At 39.5% G+C, this 15,558-nt stretch overlaps 2 protein-coding genes across 5 annotated transcripts in view; one reads left to right on the top strand and one right to left on the bottom strand.

Moving 5' to 3' along the window:
- Positions 1 to 331: 331 nt before the first annotated feature.
- Positions 332 to 7,207, bottom strand: fam177a1 (family with sequence similarity 177 member A1). 2 transcript variants are annotated; one of them, XM_057859658.1, is made up of 5 exons: positions 7,068 to 7,207; positions 1,722 to 1,901; positions 1,576 to 1,642; positions 1,335 to 1,432; positions 332 to 1,257 (listed from the first exon to the last, which is right to left on the bottom strand). In XM_057859658.1, exons 1-5 carry the CDS (start codon positions 7,128 to 7,130, stop codon positions 1,045 to 1,047), a joined length of 621 nt encoding a protein of 206 aa, XP_057715641.1. In that variant the 5' UTR covers positions 7,131 to 7,207; the 3' UTR covers positions 332 to 1,044. The 2 variants fall into 2 exon arrangements, with proteins under 2 accessions (XP_057715641.1, XP_057715642.1); XM_057859659.1 differs by lacking the exon at positions 7,068 to 7,207 and adding an exon at positions 6,931 to 7,034.
- Positions 7,208 to 7,544: 337 nt separating this feature from the next.
- The window catches only part of ttc7b (tetratricopeptide repeat domain 7B), a 39,973-nt gene continuing 31,959 nt past the window's right edge, over positions 7,545 to 15,558 (top strand). Inside the window, exons 1-5 of one of the 3 annotated variants that reach the window (XM_057859569.1) lie at positions 7,545 to 8,054; positions 10,583 to 10,737; positions 10,841 to 10,916; positions 14,005 to 14,097; positions 14,309 to 14,472. In XM_057859569.1, the coding sequence (XP_057715552.1) occupies positions 7,934 to 8,054; positions 10,583 to 10,737; positions 10,841 to 10,916; positions 14,005 to 14,097; positions 14,309 to 14,472 (609 nt within the window). In that variant the 5' untranslated portion in view covers positions 7,545 to 7,933. The remainder of the gene's footprint in view (positions 8,055 to 10,582; positions 10,738 to 10,840; positions 10,917 to 14,004; positions 14,098 to 14,308; positions 14,473 to 15,558) is intronic. The other 2 variants (XM_057859567.1, XM_057859568.1) reach the window with 2 other exon arrangements.

Below are 15,558 nucleotides of genomic sequence, written 5' to 3'. Positions count from 1 at the left end.
TTGATACAGGTAGTGAGTGGAGCCTCGTTAGAAGAAGTTAGACCTCTTTGACAGCCAGAAATCTTGTTTGTAGGTGACCAAATACTTATTTTCCACTCTAATTTGGAAATAAATTCTTTAAATGTCAAACAATGTGATTTTCTGTTTCCCCCCCCCCCCCCACATTCTGTCTCTCATGGTTGAGGTTTACCCATGTTGACAATTACAGGCCTCTCTAATCTTTTCAAGTAGGAGAACTTGCACAACTGGTGGTTGACTAAATACTTATTTGCCCCACTGTACAAGTATAACTCCATATATTGCTGTCAATGATAATAAAGATGAATACATATTTTTACTCTCCGAAAATGCTTAATTTTTTATTTGAAGTAATATACAGTATCAAGGATGACAGAAACATTTTATTTTAGACAGAAACAAAGTTGATCCACATGATTTACTTTCGCGTGCCAAACAAAATGACACCTGCGCTCCAGAAAAATCAGAAGTGGATGTCAATTCAACAGATCCCCTTGTGACGGTAGGGAAAAAATCCGGTAATTATCTGTTTTACTAATATGTGGGTACAAATTAGTATGTGGTTACAGATGACAAAAATTGTCCCACAGATTAAAAATCTGAGGGTATAGATTATTAAATTATAGGTAACTGTACCCATAAATTAGTAAACTGTGGGTACAGATGACTAAACTGTACTAACAGTTTACTAATCTGTACCCACAGATTAGCAAACTGGTTTAAACAGTTTAAATTTAGAAGACAATTCAGCTTTTTACTTTGGGTGTAAACTGTGGCTACAAATTACTAAACTGTACCTACAGTCGACTAATCTGTGATCATAGATTAGTAAACTGCGTATATAGATTACCTCTTCTTTTTTTTTTTCTACCCAGGCACCGGTGTGAGTCTCCGTACAATGCAATAACATCTTTTTCCAGTTCTAGAATCCAATTTCGGCAAAATACAATAAACATTATTTCGATTAATCATTGTTATAAATAGATTAGCATTCAACCTAGTTTCAAATAAAAGGTTTTTGTGCCGTCAGGAGGGGAGAGGACAAGGTGCCCTGTTGTCACCACTATTAAGAGGTGCTTCCGGCTCATGGTCAAAAGACACATTTACAAAGGAAGTTTGCGATGCTTCAGGCTGCTGAAATGTAGTCGGAACCGGATTATTCTTCTCGCTCCTTCGCTGCTCGGCAAATTGACGCTCAGCCTCGTCAGCTAGACGGTTCTCTTCCTCTTCCTCCTCTTGCTGTGGGATGAAGACAGTGCGTAATTTTGTAAATTGGTGAGTGGAAATTCAAGAAATCTAATGTTTATTTCACCTACCTCCTTCTTAATCCGGTAGTACTCGTCTATAGCGTATTGGTATTTAGGGGAGGTAATGCCGAAAAATGAGGCAAGTTTCTCTCCCATGTAGTCGCACACTGAAAGAAGCATATTTCAATTGCAGCCGATGTTAATTTATGAACTAAATGTCCAATTCATTTTAAATGGGAGGTGTGATCAGTCAAAATGAATTGGACGTTTAGTGCTGTCATGGCGGCCAGTGAGTTAAACGGTGTATTACCTGATATGGTTGAGGTGGCCATTCTCCACATATGGAACCAGAAGTAAGGTCCCCAAGTCAGTTGAGACTACAACACAAATGAAGTGGAAAATGCTCGTTATAAAATTGTGAGATTTATGACAGGTAAATAATCTCTTCCCGCTTACTGTATCCACAGTAACTGCCTTTTTCTCCACAATTTCCTCTTCCTCTTCATCAGTACTGAACTCCTCCATTGTTTCACCACTAGCAAAGTAGATGGTCCTGCGGGGAAGCTTGACCTTTGTCTTCCTATTCGCTGAGGTGCCCATCTCCACACTCTCCATGTCTCCCACCACTTCTGGACTCTAGCACATGCAGAAAATTTTAGGAACGTACTGTTTTGCATATTATACTATAATTATAGTATATGTTCATTGTATCGAAACATCCCAAATGACATGTACTACTGAGCACTTTTATTTATCAAATGAGTTCCAAATATATGTAATATATGTAATAGAAAATACATTGCCATCCATAATTATTGGCACCCCTGAAAAAGATGTGTTTTTTAGCTTCTAATATATATTTTTTTTAATTCAAATAATCTGGGACCTTAATGGAAAAAAAGAGAAAAATCCAACCTTCAATACAAGTGCATTCATTCAGTGGGGAAAAAATCCCACATAAAGAAAAAAAGATTTGACATCAAAAAATGTGTGTCACAATTATTAGCACCCCTGGTGTTAATACTTTTTACAACCCCCTTTTGCCAACAAAACAAGGTCTGGGGACTGAGATGGCCATGGGAGGAGCTTGATTTTGTGTCTGGTGAACCATTTCTGTGTAGATTTGGTCATGTTTAGGGTCATTGTCTTGCTGAAAGACCCAGTGACGACCCATCTTCAGCTTTCGGGCAGAGGGCAACAGATTTTGATTTAAAATGTCCTGGTATTTCAAAGCATTCATGATGCCATGCACCCTAACAAGGTTCCCGGGGCCTTTGGAAGCAAAACTGGCCCACAGCATCACTGACCCACCCCCATACTTCACAGTGGGTATGAGGTGCTTTTCAGCATGCGCATCTTCTGTGGCACGGCAGACCCACTAAGAGTGTTTGTTGCCAAAAAGGCTTCAACTGGGACCGTGTGCTTTTGTCAGATGAGACCAACATTGAGTTTATTTTTGTTTTATTTTGATTTAGTTTATAGGTATATTTAGTTTATTTTTGTGGGAATATGTGTCTGAAGCATTTGTTAAGAGCATTGTAAAAAAGTTTGCATTTTATAGCATTTAAACTAGCGGACTTTTGCGATGTAAGTTAGCCAATTGTTCTTTTGTTGTACATAGATCCTTATTGATTTATTTTTTTTTATACCGTTTGACACTCAGCTCAGGTAATTTAATTTTTCATGTTCCTTGTCCGATTACTCGATTATTCGAACTAATGGTTTATTGATTAATCGACTACTAAAATAATCGACCGCTGCAGCCGTAGGCCCAACAACGTCATTTTCAGAAGATCGGACTGGTGTGAAAAAGTTAACATTTTAAAAAATGTATTATATTATTATTATTAAGGACTACAAAGCAATAAAATAATCAAGACGTACAAGGATATTGTGGAAAGAAACTTTTTGTACAACGCAAAATCGCAACACAGCGGAAACAATTCAGGAAGGTTATGCTAGTTGTTGCGGGAAGCTAACAGTAAGCTAGCATCATGCAAGAATGATAGAAATACAGTGGTACCTCTACATACGAAGTTAATCCGTTCCAGGACCTTGTTTGTAAGTCGAAATGGTCGTATGTCGAACAGGATTTTCCCATAGGAATACATTATAATTCCATTAATTCGTTCCACAGCCCAAAAACCTTCACTAAATCCTTAAAAAATACTGCTGGTACTATTACAACTGGCAATTACACATAGCAAAACAAATAAATTATAAATCAAAATCGGAATAATAATAATAATAATACTAATAATAATTCCTGTATTAATGTAACGAATCGGGTTCTAATGTGGCGGACGTTTTTTGCTGACCCTGAACGCACCGCGGGGCTGACGTGCCAGAGACAGACCGGTGAGCTTGAGTTTCACTTTCACTTTGAATGTTTTCTTGAGAACACCGTCAATTGCGGCAGACAGAAGGTGTTTTTGTTTTGAATAAGTTGTGAAATAAATGATAAAAACGTGGCGAAGTTGGCGATTTCTCTGGAGATGTTACCACAATAAGAATTGTCAGCTTAACTTATAAAGACTGGCGAACGATGGTCGGAGGAGGACCGTGGAGATGTATTGTTGAGCCATTTCACAGATGCCCACCCTACGCTCATATTTTTCTCTCATTTGCATCTTCATTTAGAAGGTAAGCGTCAACTTTTTCCTTGTTTCACCACCTGTACCAACCTTTTCTGAAACCAGTGTTGATTTGTCACACAAGAAAATCCGCCGTGCATTCGTCTCCGGTGCTGCCATTGTCGTCGTATTTCGAGCATGTCGTCGGATGTAGAAACAAATGGCGAGTCAAATTTTACGTCGGATGTCGAAAAGTTCGTGTGTCGAAGCGATCGTATGTAGAGGTACCACTGTATTTTTATTTGGATGTGCTACTTTAGATCCTCAATACCAGTTGACTTGGACTCAAACTTGGGTGCAAAAACGTGATCGGGACAAGTCTGCGTGTCACGATGCTAAAATTTTAAACTCAATGGACACCCAAAAAATACTCAATACCATTTTCGATACTGCATAAATAAAAAAACCTTAATGAAGAGTTATGCTTTTCAGTGTTTTTCCATTGATGGTCATTATTTTCGACCAAAAAAAAGGAAAAAAAAAAAAAAAAAAAAACAGCTCCCTCGAATTGCCCCAAAATTAATAGGAATTGACCCAAAACGTCAAGAAGTGTCACAACAATGCCCCAAAATGTAGCAGAAATGTCACGAAATTAAATAAAAAAATTTTAATAAACTCTTTCAATATTTTGCCATTGATGGTCACCATTTTGTGATTATTTTTTTTTTTAAACTGCCCTAAAATTAAGAGGAAGTGACACAAAATGTAAGAAAATTGACGCGTATATCGTCAGTAAGTAACCCAACAAAGTGACAGACAAGTGACTTAAAAATGCCCAAAAATCAACAAGAAATGATACAAAGTGTACAGCTAATGACTCTGGAATGCTCCAAAAGGAAATGAACCAAAATCAACAGGAAGTGACGTGTAAATTTCCGATAATTAACAAGCAAATGCCCCAAAATGAACTAATTACCTGCCAATAGAATTCATTTAAATTAGGAGCACTGGCTTTGAATGCTCATCTTTCAATGGCATTGACGGCACTAGACGTCCAATCTGTTATGGCTGGGAGGGACGCCTAGCGGTGTCAATGGCAGTCAATGAGTTGAAAAGGAAAATGCAAAAATGTCCTCTACAGTCATGTGAAAAAATTAAGATACCTTATGGAATCTTGTGTGTTTTCTAACATATTTGGTCATATAGATATTTAATATCAATTTTAACAATCTCGAGAGATTCAAGTAATAGAACTAAACAATTAAAACTGAAAAAAAAAAAAAAAGATTTTTTAAATAACTTTCTGTAAAATGTAATTTTAGATAAATGCAATTTTTGTTGAGGAATAAATTAGGACACCGTCATATTCAGTCCCACTTAAAATGGCTTCAGGTGTACATGAATAGAACATCATTACCCAGTGTTTTGAAGGAGGCTTACCTTATTTAAACCTCACATTTAGTTTTACTGTTGAAGTGAGAGAAAACACCATGATGAGATCAAAGGAGCTGCCTGAGGCTTTCAGAAAGAAGACCGTAGAAGCTTATCAGTCTTGTAAAGGATTTCAAAAGATCTCAAAAGAATATAAAATCAGCCATCCAACTGTCCGGAAAATAGTTTACAAGTCTGGCCGTCCAAGCAAGTTCACCCCGAGAGCAGACCGCAAGATGCTAAAAGAAGTCTCCCAAAACCCTAAAATGTCATCATGGGACATACAGCAGGCTCTTGCTACTGTTCATGTGAAAGTGCATGCCTCTAAAATCAGAAAGAGACTTCACAAGTTTAACATTTATGGGAGGTGTGCAAGAAGAAAACCTTTGCTCTACAAGAAGAGCATGAAGGCTAGACTGAAGTTTGCCAGAGTGAATATAGACAAAGACCAGGACTTCTGGCCTAATGTTCTTTTGACAGCTGGATCTAAAATTGAATTATTTGGACACCAGAATAGAGGACATGTTTGGCGTAAACACAATACAGCATTCCAGGAAAAGAACCTCATACCAACCATGAAGCATGGAGGTGGAAGTGTCATGGTTTGGGGATGTTTTGATGCAGCAGGACCTGGCCAGCTCACCGTGAATTCTACAGTGTATCAGAGGGTGCTTCAGAGGAACATGTGAGATCATTTGTGAAAAAAATTAAAGCTGAAGTGAAACTGGACCCTGCAACATATCAATGACCCAAAACATACCAGTAAATCCACCAAGAACTGGCTGAAAAGGAAGAAATGGAGAGTCCTGGAATGGCTGAATCAAAGCCCAGATCTTAATCCCATTGAGATGCTGTGGGATGACCTGAAACAGGCTGTACATTCAAGAAACCCCTTAAATATCTCATAGCTGAAAGTATTCTGCTTTGAAGAGTGGGGCAAACTTTCTTCAGACTGATGTCAAAGACTGGTAGATGGCTACAAAAAGCGTCTCACTGAGGTTATTTCAGCCAAAGGGAGTAACACTAGCTATTAGGTGGTAGGGTGTCCTAACTTTTTCCTCAGTTAGAATATACATTTTTGTTGATATACTGGGTTTATAATGAGTAAGACAATGTTAATTTTGTTGATTACCTGCAATTAAATCACTTTCTTTTCCAGAGATAAGGAAAAACAAGATCAGGCATTGATATGTGACCATTTCTTAGTAAAGAACTGAATTTTTCATGGGGTGTCAGAATTTTTTTTTACATGATTGTATTTCCTTTACCATGCAAAATCAAATTTATACAAAATATTTCTGGGGATCTGGTATAGTGCAAAAACTAGTAAATATGTATCGATACTTTTGCAATCAAATATCGTAACTGTATACAACATTTCAGTATCAATACTTTTGACAACCCTATCAGGTAACTAAATTAGCTTATTCTGACGAACGCAGTAATCGTTATTTCTAACGTTGTAAATCTTGATTATATTTTCTATTCATGTTGCAACTCATTTAATAAATTGTTACTTTTCATGGAAAACAAAATTTCCTGGGTGGTCCCAAACATTTGAACTGTAAATAACAATACAAAACATTTCACATTTACTTGACCATCAGCTCGTAGGCAACGACAACAAACAAACCAAAATGAAAAATACTGACTGCACTTACGGAAAGTCTTCTAAAATTGGAATTAAAACGAACAATAAACATTATCCGGGCGACTTCACACAGTTCAACACCATCAGTACCGTATTCTGCTACACCCGCGTAACCACAACATAAAACGTAGTTTTACGTATACTCACTTTATCAGCTTCCATAGTTCCTCCCAAAGAAATATTAGTTAAATATAATGATAAGTCAGCCATTTCCTGAAGCACACTTGAGGATGTTGTTAATGTTTTCTAAGAGCACAGACACCAAACATAAATAGAGCCAAGTCTACGCCTGCTCGAATACGTTAGTGCGACCGCCATTTTTGCTGTGGCAGAACCGTCCAAATAGTCTCGTGGTTTCAACCTAGCTATTTTATCCGTTCCTTGAACCAATGTACTGGGGGAAAACGGTTTTACATCATCATTTTATTGTTAAACATACTCGTCTCCATTTTCACGAATACTAAGTGTGCTTAGTATACCACCCTTTGCACATCCAATATGGTGGCACCATTTACGTACGATTCCAAGCGGAATTGAAGCATTACGAAATATTCTATGTCTCTGGATAAAACTTCCGGTTCCACCCTTTTTCTTCTTCGCCGTTTTAATTTCGGTTTTTGCTAAACACCCGCAAGTAATAAAAATCAACCAGTTGTTTTTTCTTTGAAAATAATAATTGTTAGTATTGTTAGTTATTGTTTCGGAGCTACTTAACTATCATAGGAATAGCTAGTGTTGTTGCATGTGATTTTCTGTACAATATGGGCTTTAATTATTATTATTTTAACCAGCTTATACTTATTAATTGCGGATGCCCCAACGCCTGCTATGCTATGAGCACGTGAGGGAAAACCGCAGCCAAAAAGTTGTTGGAGTGGTGTGTGTAAAACGAGAACACGTCACATTTATTTTGAAAGAAATAACCGGAAGCTCAGTTGCATGCTCGTATTTTGGCTGCTGTACGTCAAAGCGATTCTTCAGTGTTTTGGTGCAAGCCGAAGGCGCTCGCCAAAATGACAGCGAAGAAGTCTGGCTCACGACTGGAGACTGAGATTGAGCGGTGTCGTTCCGAGGCCCAATGGGATAAAATACCGGAGTTGGTTCGGCAACTTTCAGCTAAATTGATATCAAACGGTAAGATGTATTTTTACATACAGGAGGCCTTCCTCCCTAGCTATCAGAATCCTCTGTACTTCCTGATATTCAGAAGGTTATTTCACATCCCTACTTTATGCCCTATGTTTAAATCGTTTACCACAACTTCACATTTGGAACGTGAAGTGGATGAATGAATATGGTTACGTTAGTTATTGAAATTCACCTCGTTGCATTTACTTATGTGGATGCAGCGATACCTCCTGATACGATACGATTTGTGGTACAAGGCTCACGATAACGATTATCTTACAATATGGCGATGCAGAAATTATCGATTCATGGGTCAGGAATTCAATCTAAGATATTGTACGTGACAACAACATAAGAGAAAAACAAGATATTTCTAAATGGAACAAAACCTAAATTTTTCTCATTGACGCAGACAAGCTGTCAAAAACTTGTCTTCCTCACAGAATATGGAATATTTCAGTGCAACCTTTCTATAAATAAATACAGCTATATTATTGCAATATTTTTGTGAAAAAATCAGTGTCTTTCATAAGGCATTGCCTGCCATAGATAGCGATAGATGTCCAATTCATTTACATCGGAAGGACTACCTTTGTATGCCCACGTTTGAGTGCAATTGACAGCACTAGACGTCTAATTCGTTTTGACTGGGATGCGAATAAATTGGATGTCTAGCGCCGTCAATGTCCAACCAATGAGTGCACATAGACAATATTCTAGTGGAAAGTTTTTGGTAGCAACATGTTGGTTCCTTTCACACCACTAGTGTCATAATAAGTCATCTGCTTTGCGCATGTAGAAATTGTGCATGATGGTCCGCTTGTCATCGTGTTTGGAGGCTATTCTGAAACAATATAATTGACAAATTTCTACAAAAAAGCTGTCCTTGTATGAAATTTCCTCCATAATGACAAGGTCTGGTCACCAACTGGGCTCAGCAAAAGGATTACTTGTCATAATTCTGTTTGGTATGTTTATAAGCACAGTCAGTGCTGTCATGCACATCTCGGTTAATCTCAGTGCATGGTGGTATTACAGTGGTTAACATTATTGCCCAGCAGCCAAAATGTCCCTAGTTCTGTTACATACACATGACTTAGGCCTTCTCGTGTGGAGTTTGCACATTCTCTCAATTGGTTAAGAAGTGGGGTCACCTGCCATATACCCTGCTGGCCAAAAGTATCGGCACCCTATCAATTCTGTCAGATAATGCTCAATTTATCCCAGAAAATGATTGCAATTACAAATACTTTGGTAGTAATATCTTCATTTATTTTGCTTGCAATGAAAAAACACAAAAGAGAATGCAAAAAAAATGTAATTTTTATCATTTTACACAAAACTCCAAAAATGGTCCGGACAAAAGTATTGGCACCCTCAGCCTAATACTTGGTAGCACAACCTTTAGACAAAATAACTGCGAACAACCACTTCGAGTATCCAGCACTGAGTTTCTTACAATGCTCTGCTACTATTTTAGATCATTCTTCTTTGGCCAACTGCTGTAGGTCTCTGAGATTTGAAGGGTGCCTTCTGCAAACTGTCATTTTTAGATCTCTCGACAGGTGTTCTATTGGATTTAGGTCTGGACTCATTGCTGGCCACTTTAGGAGTCTCCAGTGCTTTCTCTCAAACCATTTTCTAGTGCTTTTTGAAGTGTGTTTTGGGTCATTGTCCTGCTGGAAGACCCATGGCCTCTGGGGGAGACCCAGTTTTCTCACACTGGGCCCTACATTTTGCTGCAAAATTTGTTGGTAGTCTTCAGACTTTATAATGCCATGCACACGGTCAAGCAGTCCAGTGCCAGAGGCAGCAAAGCAACCCCAAAACATCAGGGAATCTCCGCCATGTCTGACTGTGGGACCGTGTTTTTTTCTTTGAAGGCCTCGTTTTTTTTCCTGTGAACTATGAAAAAAGCTCTACTTTTGTCTCATCTGACCAGAGAACATTCTTCCAAAACGATTTTGGCTTTCTCAGGTAAGTTTTGGCAAACTCCATTCTGGCTTTTGTATGTCTCTGGGTCAGAAGTGGGGTCCTCCTGGGTATCCTACCATAGGGTCCCTTTTCATTCAGACGCCGACGGATAGTACGGGTTGATACAGTTGTACCCTCGGACTGCAGCACAGCTTGAACTTATTTGGATTTTAGTCGAGGTTCTTTATCCACCTTCCGCACAATCTTTCGTTGAAATCTCTCGTCAGTTTTTCCATTCCTTCTACATCTAGGGAGGTTAGCCACAGTGCCATGGGCTTTACACTTATTGATGGCACTGCGCACGGTAGACACAGGAACATTCAGATTTTTGGAGATGGACTTGTAGCCTTGAGATTGCCGATGCTTCCTCACAATTTTGCTTCTCAAGTCCTCAGGCAGATCTTTGGTCTTCTTTCGTTTCTCCATGCTCAATGTGGTACACACAAGGACACAGGACAGAGGTTGAGTTCATTATCTGACAGAATTGCGAGGTGCCAATACTTTTAGCCTGAAGTGTAGGGACGTGTTTATTTATGTCATAAATTGTTTTATGCATACAGATGATCTTGGAGAGCTGTTGTTGGGGGAATGCAAGCTTCTGACATACCTAAAGGAGAATCCAATCAAACAGGGCGCGAGTCCGAGGGGCCCACGACCAAAACTAGTGGAGGTCAGGAAGCACCTCACTGCTGCCCTGGACAGAGGAAACCTCAAGGTGACCATCATTATGCAGATGGCATTCACTGTACACCTTTGTTTCTTTGAATGTGTTCAATAGTTTTTAAAACAGATCGCTGATGTTTTTGACTGTTTTCCAGGCTGATTACCTCCAGGAAGCAAGTCTTCTCATGGCCAAACTTAGTTATGTTGAGGCAGAATACACAGACGCTTTAGGTAACGAGAGTTTTTTTTCCAAATTGAATACTTGCATTATTTAGTTCTATGTAGTGTTGCACCAATACCATTTTTTGCCACTTAATACCGAATCAAATAATGATACTGTTTTTTTGGGAAAAATATATACATTTTTTTATAATAGGAAATTACTGCATACTTACTTGACTCAAGTAATTGCTATGATGGCTTAGTCAGACATTGCTTTGTCTGCTGTTAACAGCGCTTTGGGAGGGTATGAACGAACGTTCATTAGCTGCCATCCCTCCTACTCCCAATGGATTGGACGCAGGGGTTAATTCGTGCCGGATCCTGCCGGAACAAGATGCGGCACCTCTTGATTTTGGCCTCCCTGTGTTCCAGGACTTATTTGGGCAGATCCGGCACCTCTTGTGTATAGACCCTACTCACCAATGTCACAAAATGACGTGTCGCTGTATCCGGCCGCCATATATTCCATCATTGTTTAGCCCTATTCTCAATGGTTTCAATTAGTCGTGCAATTTATAGAGCAATTCATGGAAGCCCCGGTGTTATCTGACGCTGTTAACTCATTGGATGCATTGCATAAAAGGCGTTATGTGGAAAAGCTTCAGTTTATCCATTCGCCAGATCCATATTTGATGCCTAAATCGATGTTTTTCGACCCGCTGTCTTCGCCGTCTCTGCCTGACATCTGCTACCCTGATATCTACAACTATCTTGTCCACAGAAACTCAGCCTATTCTCAAGAAACTTTGAAAAACTTTAAGAGCAGCACTCTAAGCAACATTACCCCGTGTGACCCTTTACTTCCAATTTTCTAAAATGGCGACAATCAAAAGAAAAAAAAAGTTGCGACGCGTCAAGGATAGGTGCATAATGGACTATTTCTTCAATAAAATACACAACTGTGTCTGCCTCATTTGCAAAGAGACAGTCGCGGAAGATACGCAACGAAAAATTAAAGCAACTTGAAGCTAATTTAATTTCACAGCAGCAGTATTTCGCAAGAGTCCGAGGGTCGAAAGAGAACGCCACAAAGGAGAGATTGTTGAAATTATGAATTAAAAATATTAATAATATAGCAAATGTGACACACAGAAGGGCTTGCTAAAATTTCTTTAAATGTATTGTTCTATGTAAATCAGCCAAGGTAGCCCCCCACATTTTTACCACACCAAATCTGGCCCCCTTTGCAAAAAGTTTGGACACCCCTGTTTAACCGCTGATCCGTAGACGAGGCCAGCTTCTTTCACTTGTTACCAGCTAAATATTATTCAAAAAATCAAGATGGTGGAAGAAATAAGCGTCTTGAATTTGAAACGGTATGTTGTCGGCGATTAGCCTAGCAATGATCTTAATTGTGGTTGTCAGCCCAAAACCCTCTAAATATATATTAAATGCATCTTACCAGATATAAAATGACTACTACATAATCTGTGGTAATCGTTTGGAGCCCAGTTTTCTCGTCGAATTGCGGCAATCCATCTCGCTCTCCTCTCCGGGTCTCTCGGAATACGGTAGAACTTCAAGTCTCTCCGTCTATCTTTGTTATTGCAACCGACCGCCACACACGCCTTCACCATTTTGATTATTAATGTTAACGACCAGAAAAACACGCCATAATAGGAGGAATTTACGTAGCGGTAATGCATCAACACGACGAGTTGACGGACAATATGGCGCGGGGGCGTGGTTGTGACGTTATGTGAGTAGGGTCTATAGAAAATAATAATAATAATATGTGGACCGGTGATTTCCATGGCTCGTTCGTCGTCGCTCCTATGTTCGTTTTTTCCTTCGGGGAGTAGTGTATAAAAACACAACGCCAACGCTTCGGATGACTGTTGCATGGAGACTTTTAGTAACTAAACAAAAACCAGCCGGGAACAGTTAGTCAGTCAACAACGCACTTCCGCGCAACTATCCTTTTGGCTCCCTCTTGCTCCCCCTTACACTCGCCCAATTCTTCTTCGCCAAATTGGCAATGCCGGTCACACTGAAATGGGACAGCGGCCCCATTTAAGGATGCCGGTAACAATGTTGTCAATAAAAATTGAACGTCATTTGAAAGAGTCGGAGATTTGTTGATACACTGAAAAGCTGGACCAACAAATCACGCCGCTGACATAAAAAAAATTTAACTTTGGAAATTTGCAGCATCTGGGGAGCAAGCAGCCAGGATCAAACGGTATTTCAACATGCCAAAAAGGTCGTTGCATTTACTGTGCTTTTTCAAAAAGAAGATGGTTCAAAACGAGTCAGAAAAGCGACAACCGGCGATGAGTGCAGCTGCAGCGATCATGCTATAACAGGTGCAGCAGGAGGCTAGCGCCGCAGCCAGCCAAGCCGGGGCAGGAGGCTGCTACCGTGACAGCAGCTGGTCAGGTTCAGCACCAGCCGGAATGTGGGGCAGCTACAGCGCCAGCAGTCAGCCAGGTGGACCACCATCAGCCGGCGCAACAGGCCAGTACCCTTATGGGAAATTTGGCTTTGGGCTTTACAATTTGTAAGGCGGGGGGAACTTTGGGGCCAGAGAAGACGGGGGGGTGAAACTCGCAAAAGAATGGTTTTGTGTTATTTATTGTAATTTCAGTTTTTTTGTTTGTTTGTTTTTTATGTTTTACAAGTTAGACCTGTTGAGAAAATTGCTGACTGTGTACTGTAAGCCCCACCTGTGGCTATGTGGGCAATTGGCCGTGCTGTGCAGAGGATAGCCGAAATAATTGTAAATTGTTGTCTTAACATCTATACAATGGATATTATCTGAAATTGAGGCTTGTAAGTCCCACAGCATGATAAGTGGGCATTTTCGGGTTGTTTTAAGCGTATGTTCTGCGTATGTGCCCATCTCGTCATCTCTGCGCTGTGATATGTACTTTCCGTTCCGGCACCATATTATTCACAAATTAAGCACTGATTGGACCTCTACTAGTTATGAACTAATTGGTGGGATGTTGCATCTTGGCCAGAGGAAGAACAAACATTACTAATACCGGTATCGGTATTGGTGCAACACTAGTTTTGGCACTATTCCTTCATACTTTTTTCCCTATTAAAATGCCCCGAGTTATGTTTGTGAACAGGGGGATTTGATTGTTTGCAGGTCACTATAACAGGGTAAATTTGGACGACATGCAGCTGGCGGGAGCCCCAGTTTATAGGCTGTCTATGATAGCGGAAGCCTATGCAACTAAAGGTACACACACAAATGTAAACATGCATTGTTTGACTTGCTGTGGCCTAAAATGACTGGAAAGCAATTAAGTTTGCATTCACTGGAAACGCAACAGAATAATCTGAATGATCTTTATTGCCCAGCTATGTAAAACAAATGGAATTTTGCAACAAACAAGATATACCTTTGGGACATTTGCAGAATAAATTGTACTGTCTGTTTTTTCCGGCAGGCTTGTGTCTAGAGAAAGTCCCAGCACCTTCTCCGCTGCTTTCCAATAAGAAAGGCAGTTCTCCCTCCACCGATCGGAACACATCTGAGCGGGAGCAGGAAATCATTACCTGCTATGAAAAGTCTGGAGACATTGCTTTGCTGTACTTGCAAGAGGCTGAAAAGGTGAGTGGTTGAACATTTTATAGACTGTCAACTTTTTCTAAAGGCTAATGGGCTTGCAATTTGGAGAATGTCCTCATGCATTTTGCAAAAAAAAGGTTTTTCCTACATAATAATAGGACTTAGAAACTGAGTAGCCAGCTGAAATGCTTGTGTGAATTTGAATAATTTAGAAAAAAAAAAGTTTTGACAAATTTATAAGTGTAGGCAAAATGAACTCAATACAACTATGAATAATTTCAGTTAAATGGCACTGTTTGGGTGCTAATTACTAGATTTGTCCGATATTATCAGGTAGCTGATAATATCAGCCGATAAAAGCATTTTAAAATTATATCAGATAAGATCGACATCCGTTTTTCATTATGGGTTTGGGCCAATACTCTTATGGCAGTGCTGTCATGTCAACCTTTTGCATGCCTGTGTTTCTGGTATTTTGACGCCTCCTGCGGGCGCTAGGTGTAATTAGTTTTGAAAAGTTCCAGCACTCTGCTGACGTAGTCATATGGCGACACGAGCTCATTGTGAATAGAGAGAGCTAAATGGACGAGTATACGTCTAATGCCAGTGTACCATAGCGGTTCTTGCCCTCTCACCACGTTATTTGTGCCTTAGAAAAGCGTTACTTGTAAGTTATGTTCTTCCTTTGGTTTATATTCATGAGAATTATCTAGTTTATTGGAGATGTGTACATTTCGTTTGCATTTGTGGTAAAAAGTGGCTACATTATTTTGTTGCTTGCAAGCTGTCCTACCAGTTGCTGTTCAAATTGACACGTGTTGTATACTTTGGTTTATTTGTGACTATTTCATATTATTGACACAATGTTTTGTTGTTTTTAGTTTTACAAAGTATCAGTGCTCTTTTCAAGAGAAAGAAGAGTGCAGTAAAGCCAATTCAAATTTATTGACAGCATCTGACTTCTCTCTAGAGCATGATTTGTTCGCTATCTGTCAATTTGTGTACCCACACACACATTGAGGACAGAATAAGTGCCCTTTTGGCACTTTGCACTTGCACTTGATCCATAAAACTGATGTTTGCGCTATTTTGATTTCAGCAATAAATAAAGTGACAATATATAGGCAC

Source organism: Corythoichthys intestinalis, chromosome 15 (assembly GCF_030265065.1).
Source record: "Corythoichthys intestinalis isolate RoL2023-P3 chromosome 15, ASM3026506v1, whole genome shotgun sequence".
Classification (NCBI taxonomy): Eukaryota; Metazoa; Chordata; class Actinopteri; order Syngnathiformes; family Syngnathidae; genus Corythoichthys; species Corythoichthys intestinalis.
This window is presented reverse-complemented; position numbering and strand designations above follow the sequence as displayed.

Bases quoted from the DNA above. Each gene is read 5' to 3' on its own strand.
- fam177a1 (XM_057859658.1), bottom strand. From the start codon at position 7,130: ATGGCTGACTTATCATTATATTTAACTAATATTTCTTTGGGAGGAACT. The intron at 1,902-7,067 runs GTGAGTATACGT...TGCATGTGCTAG, and splicing joins GAACTATGGAAGCTGATAAA to AGTCCAGAAGTGGTGGGAGA. The intron at 1,258-1,334 runs GTAGGTGAAATA...TTCATCCCACAG, and splicing joins ACTACCGGATTAAGAAGGAG to CAAGAGGAGGAAGAGGAAGA.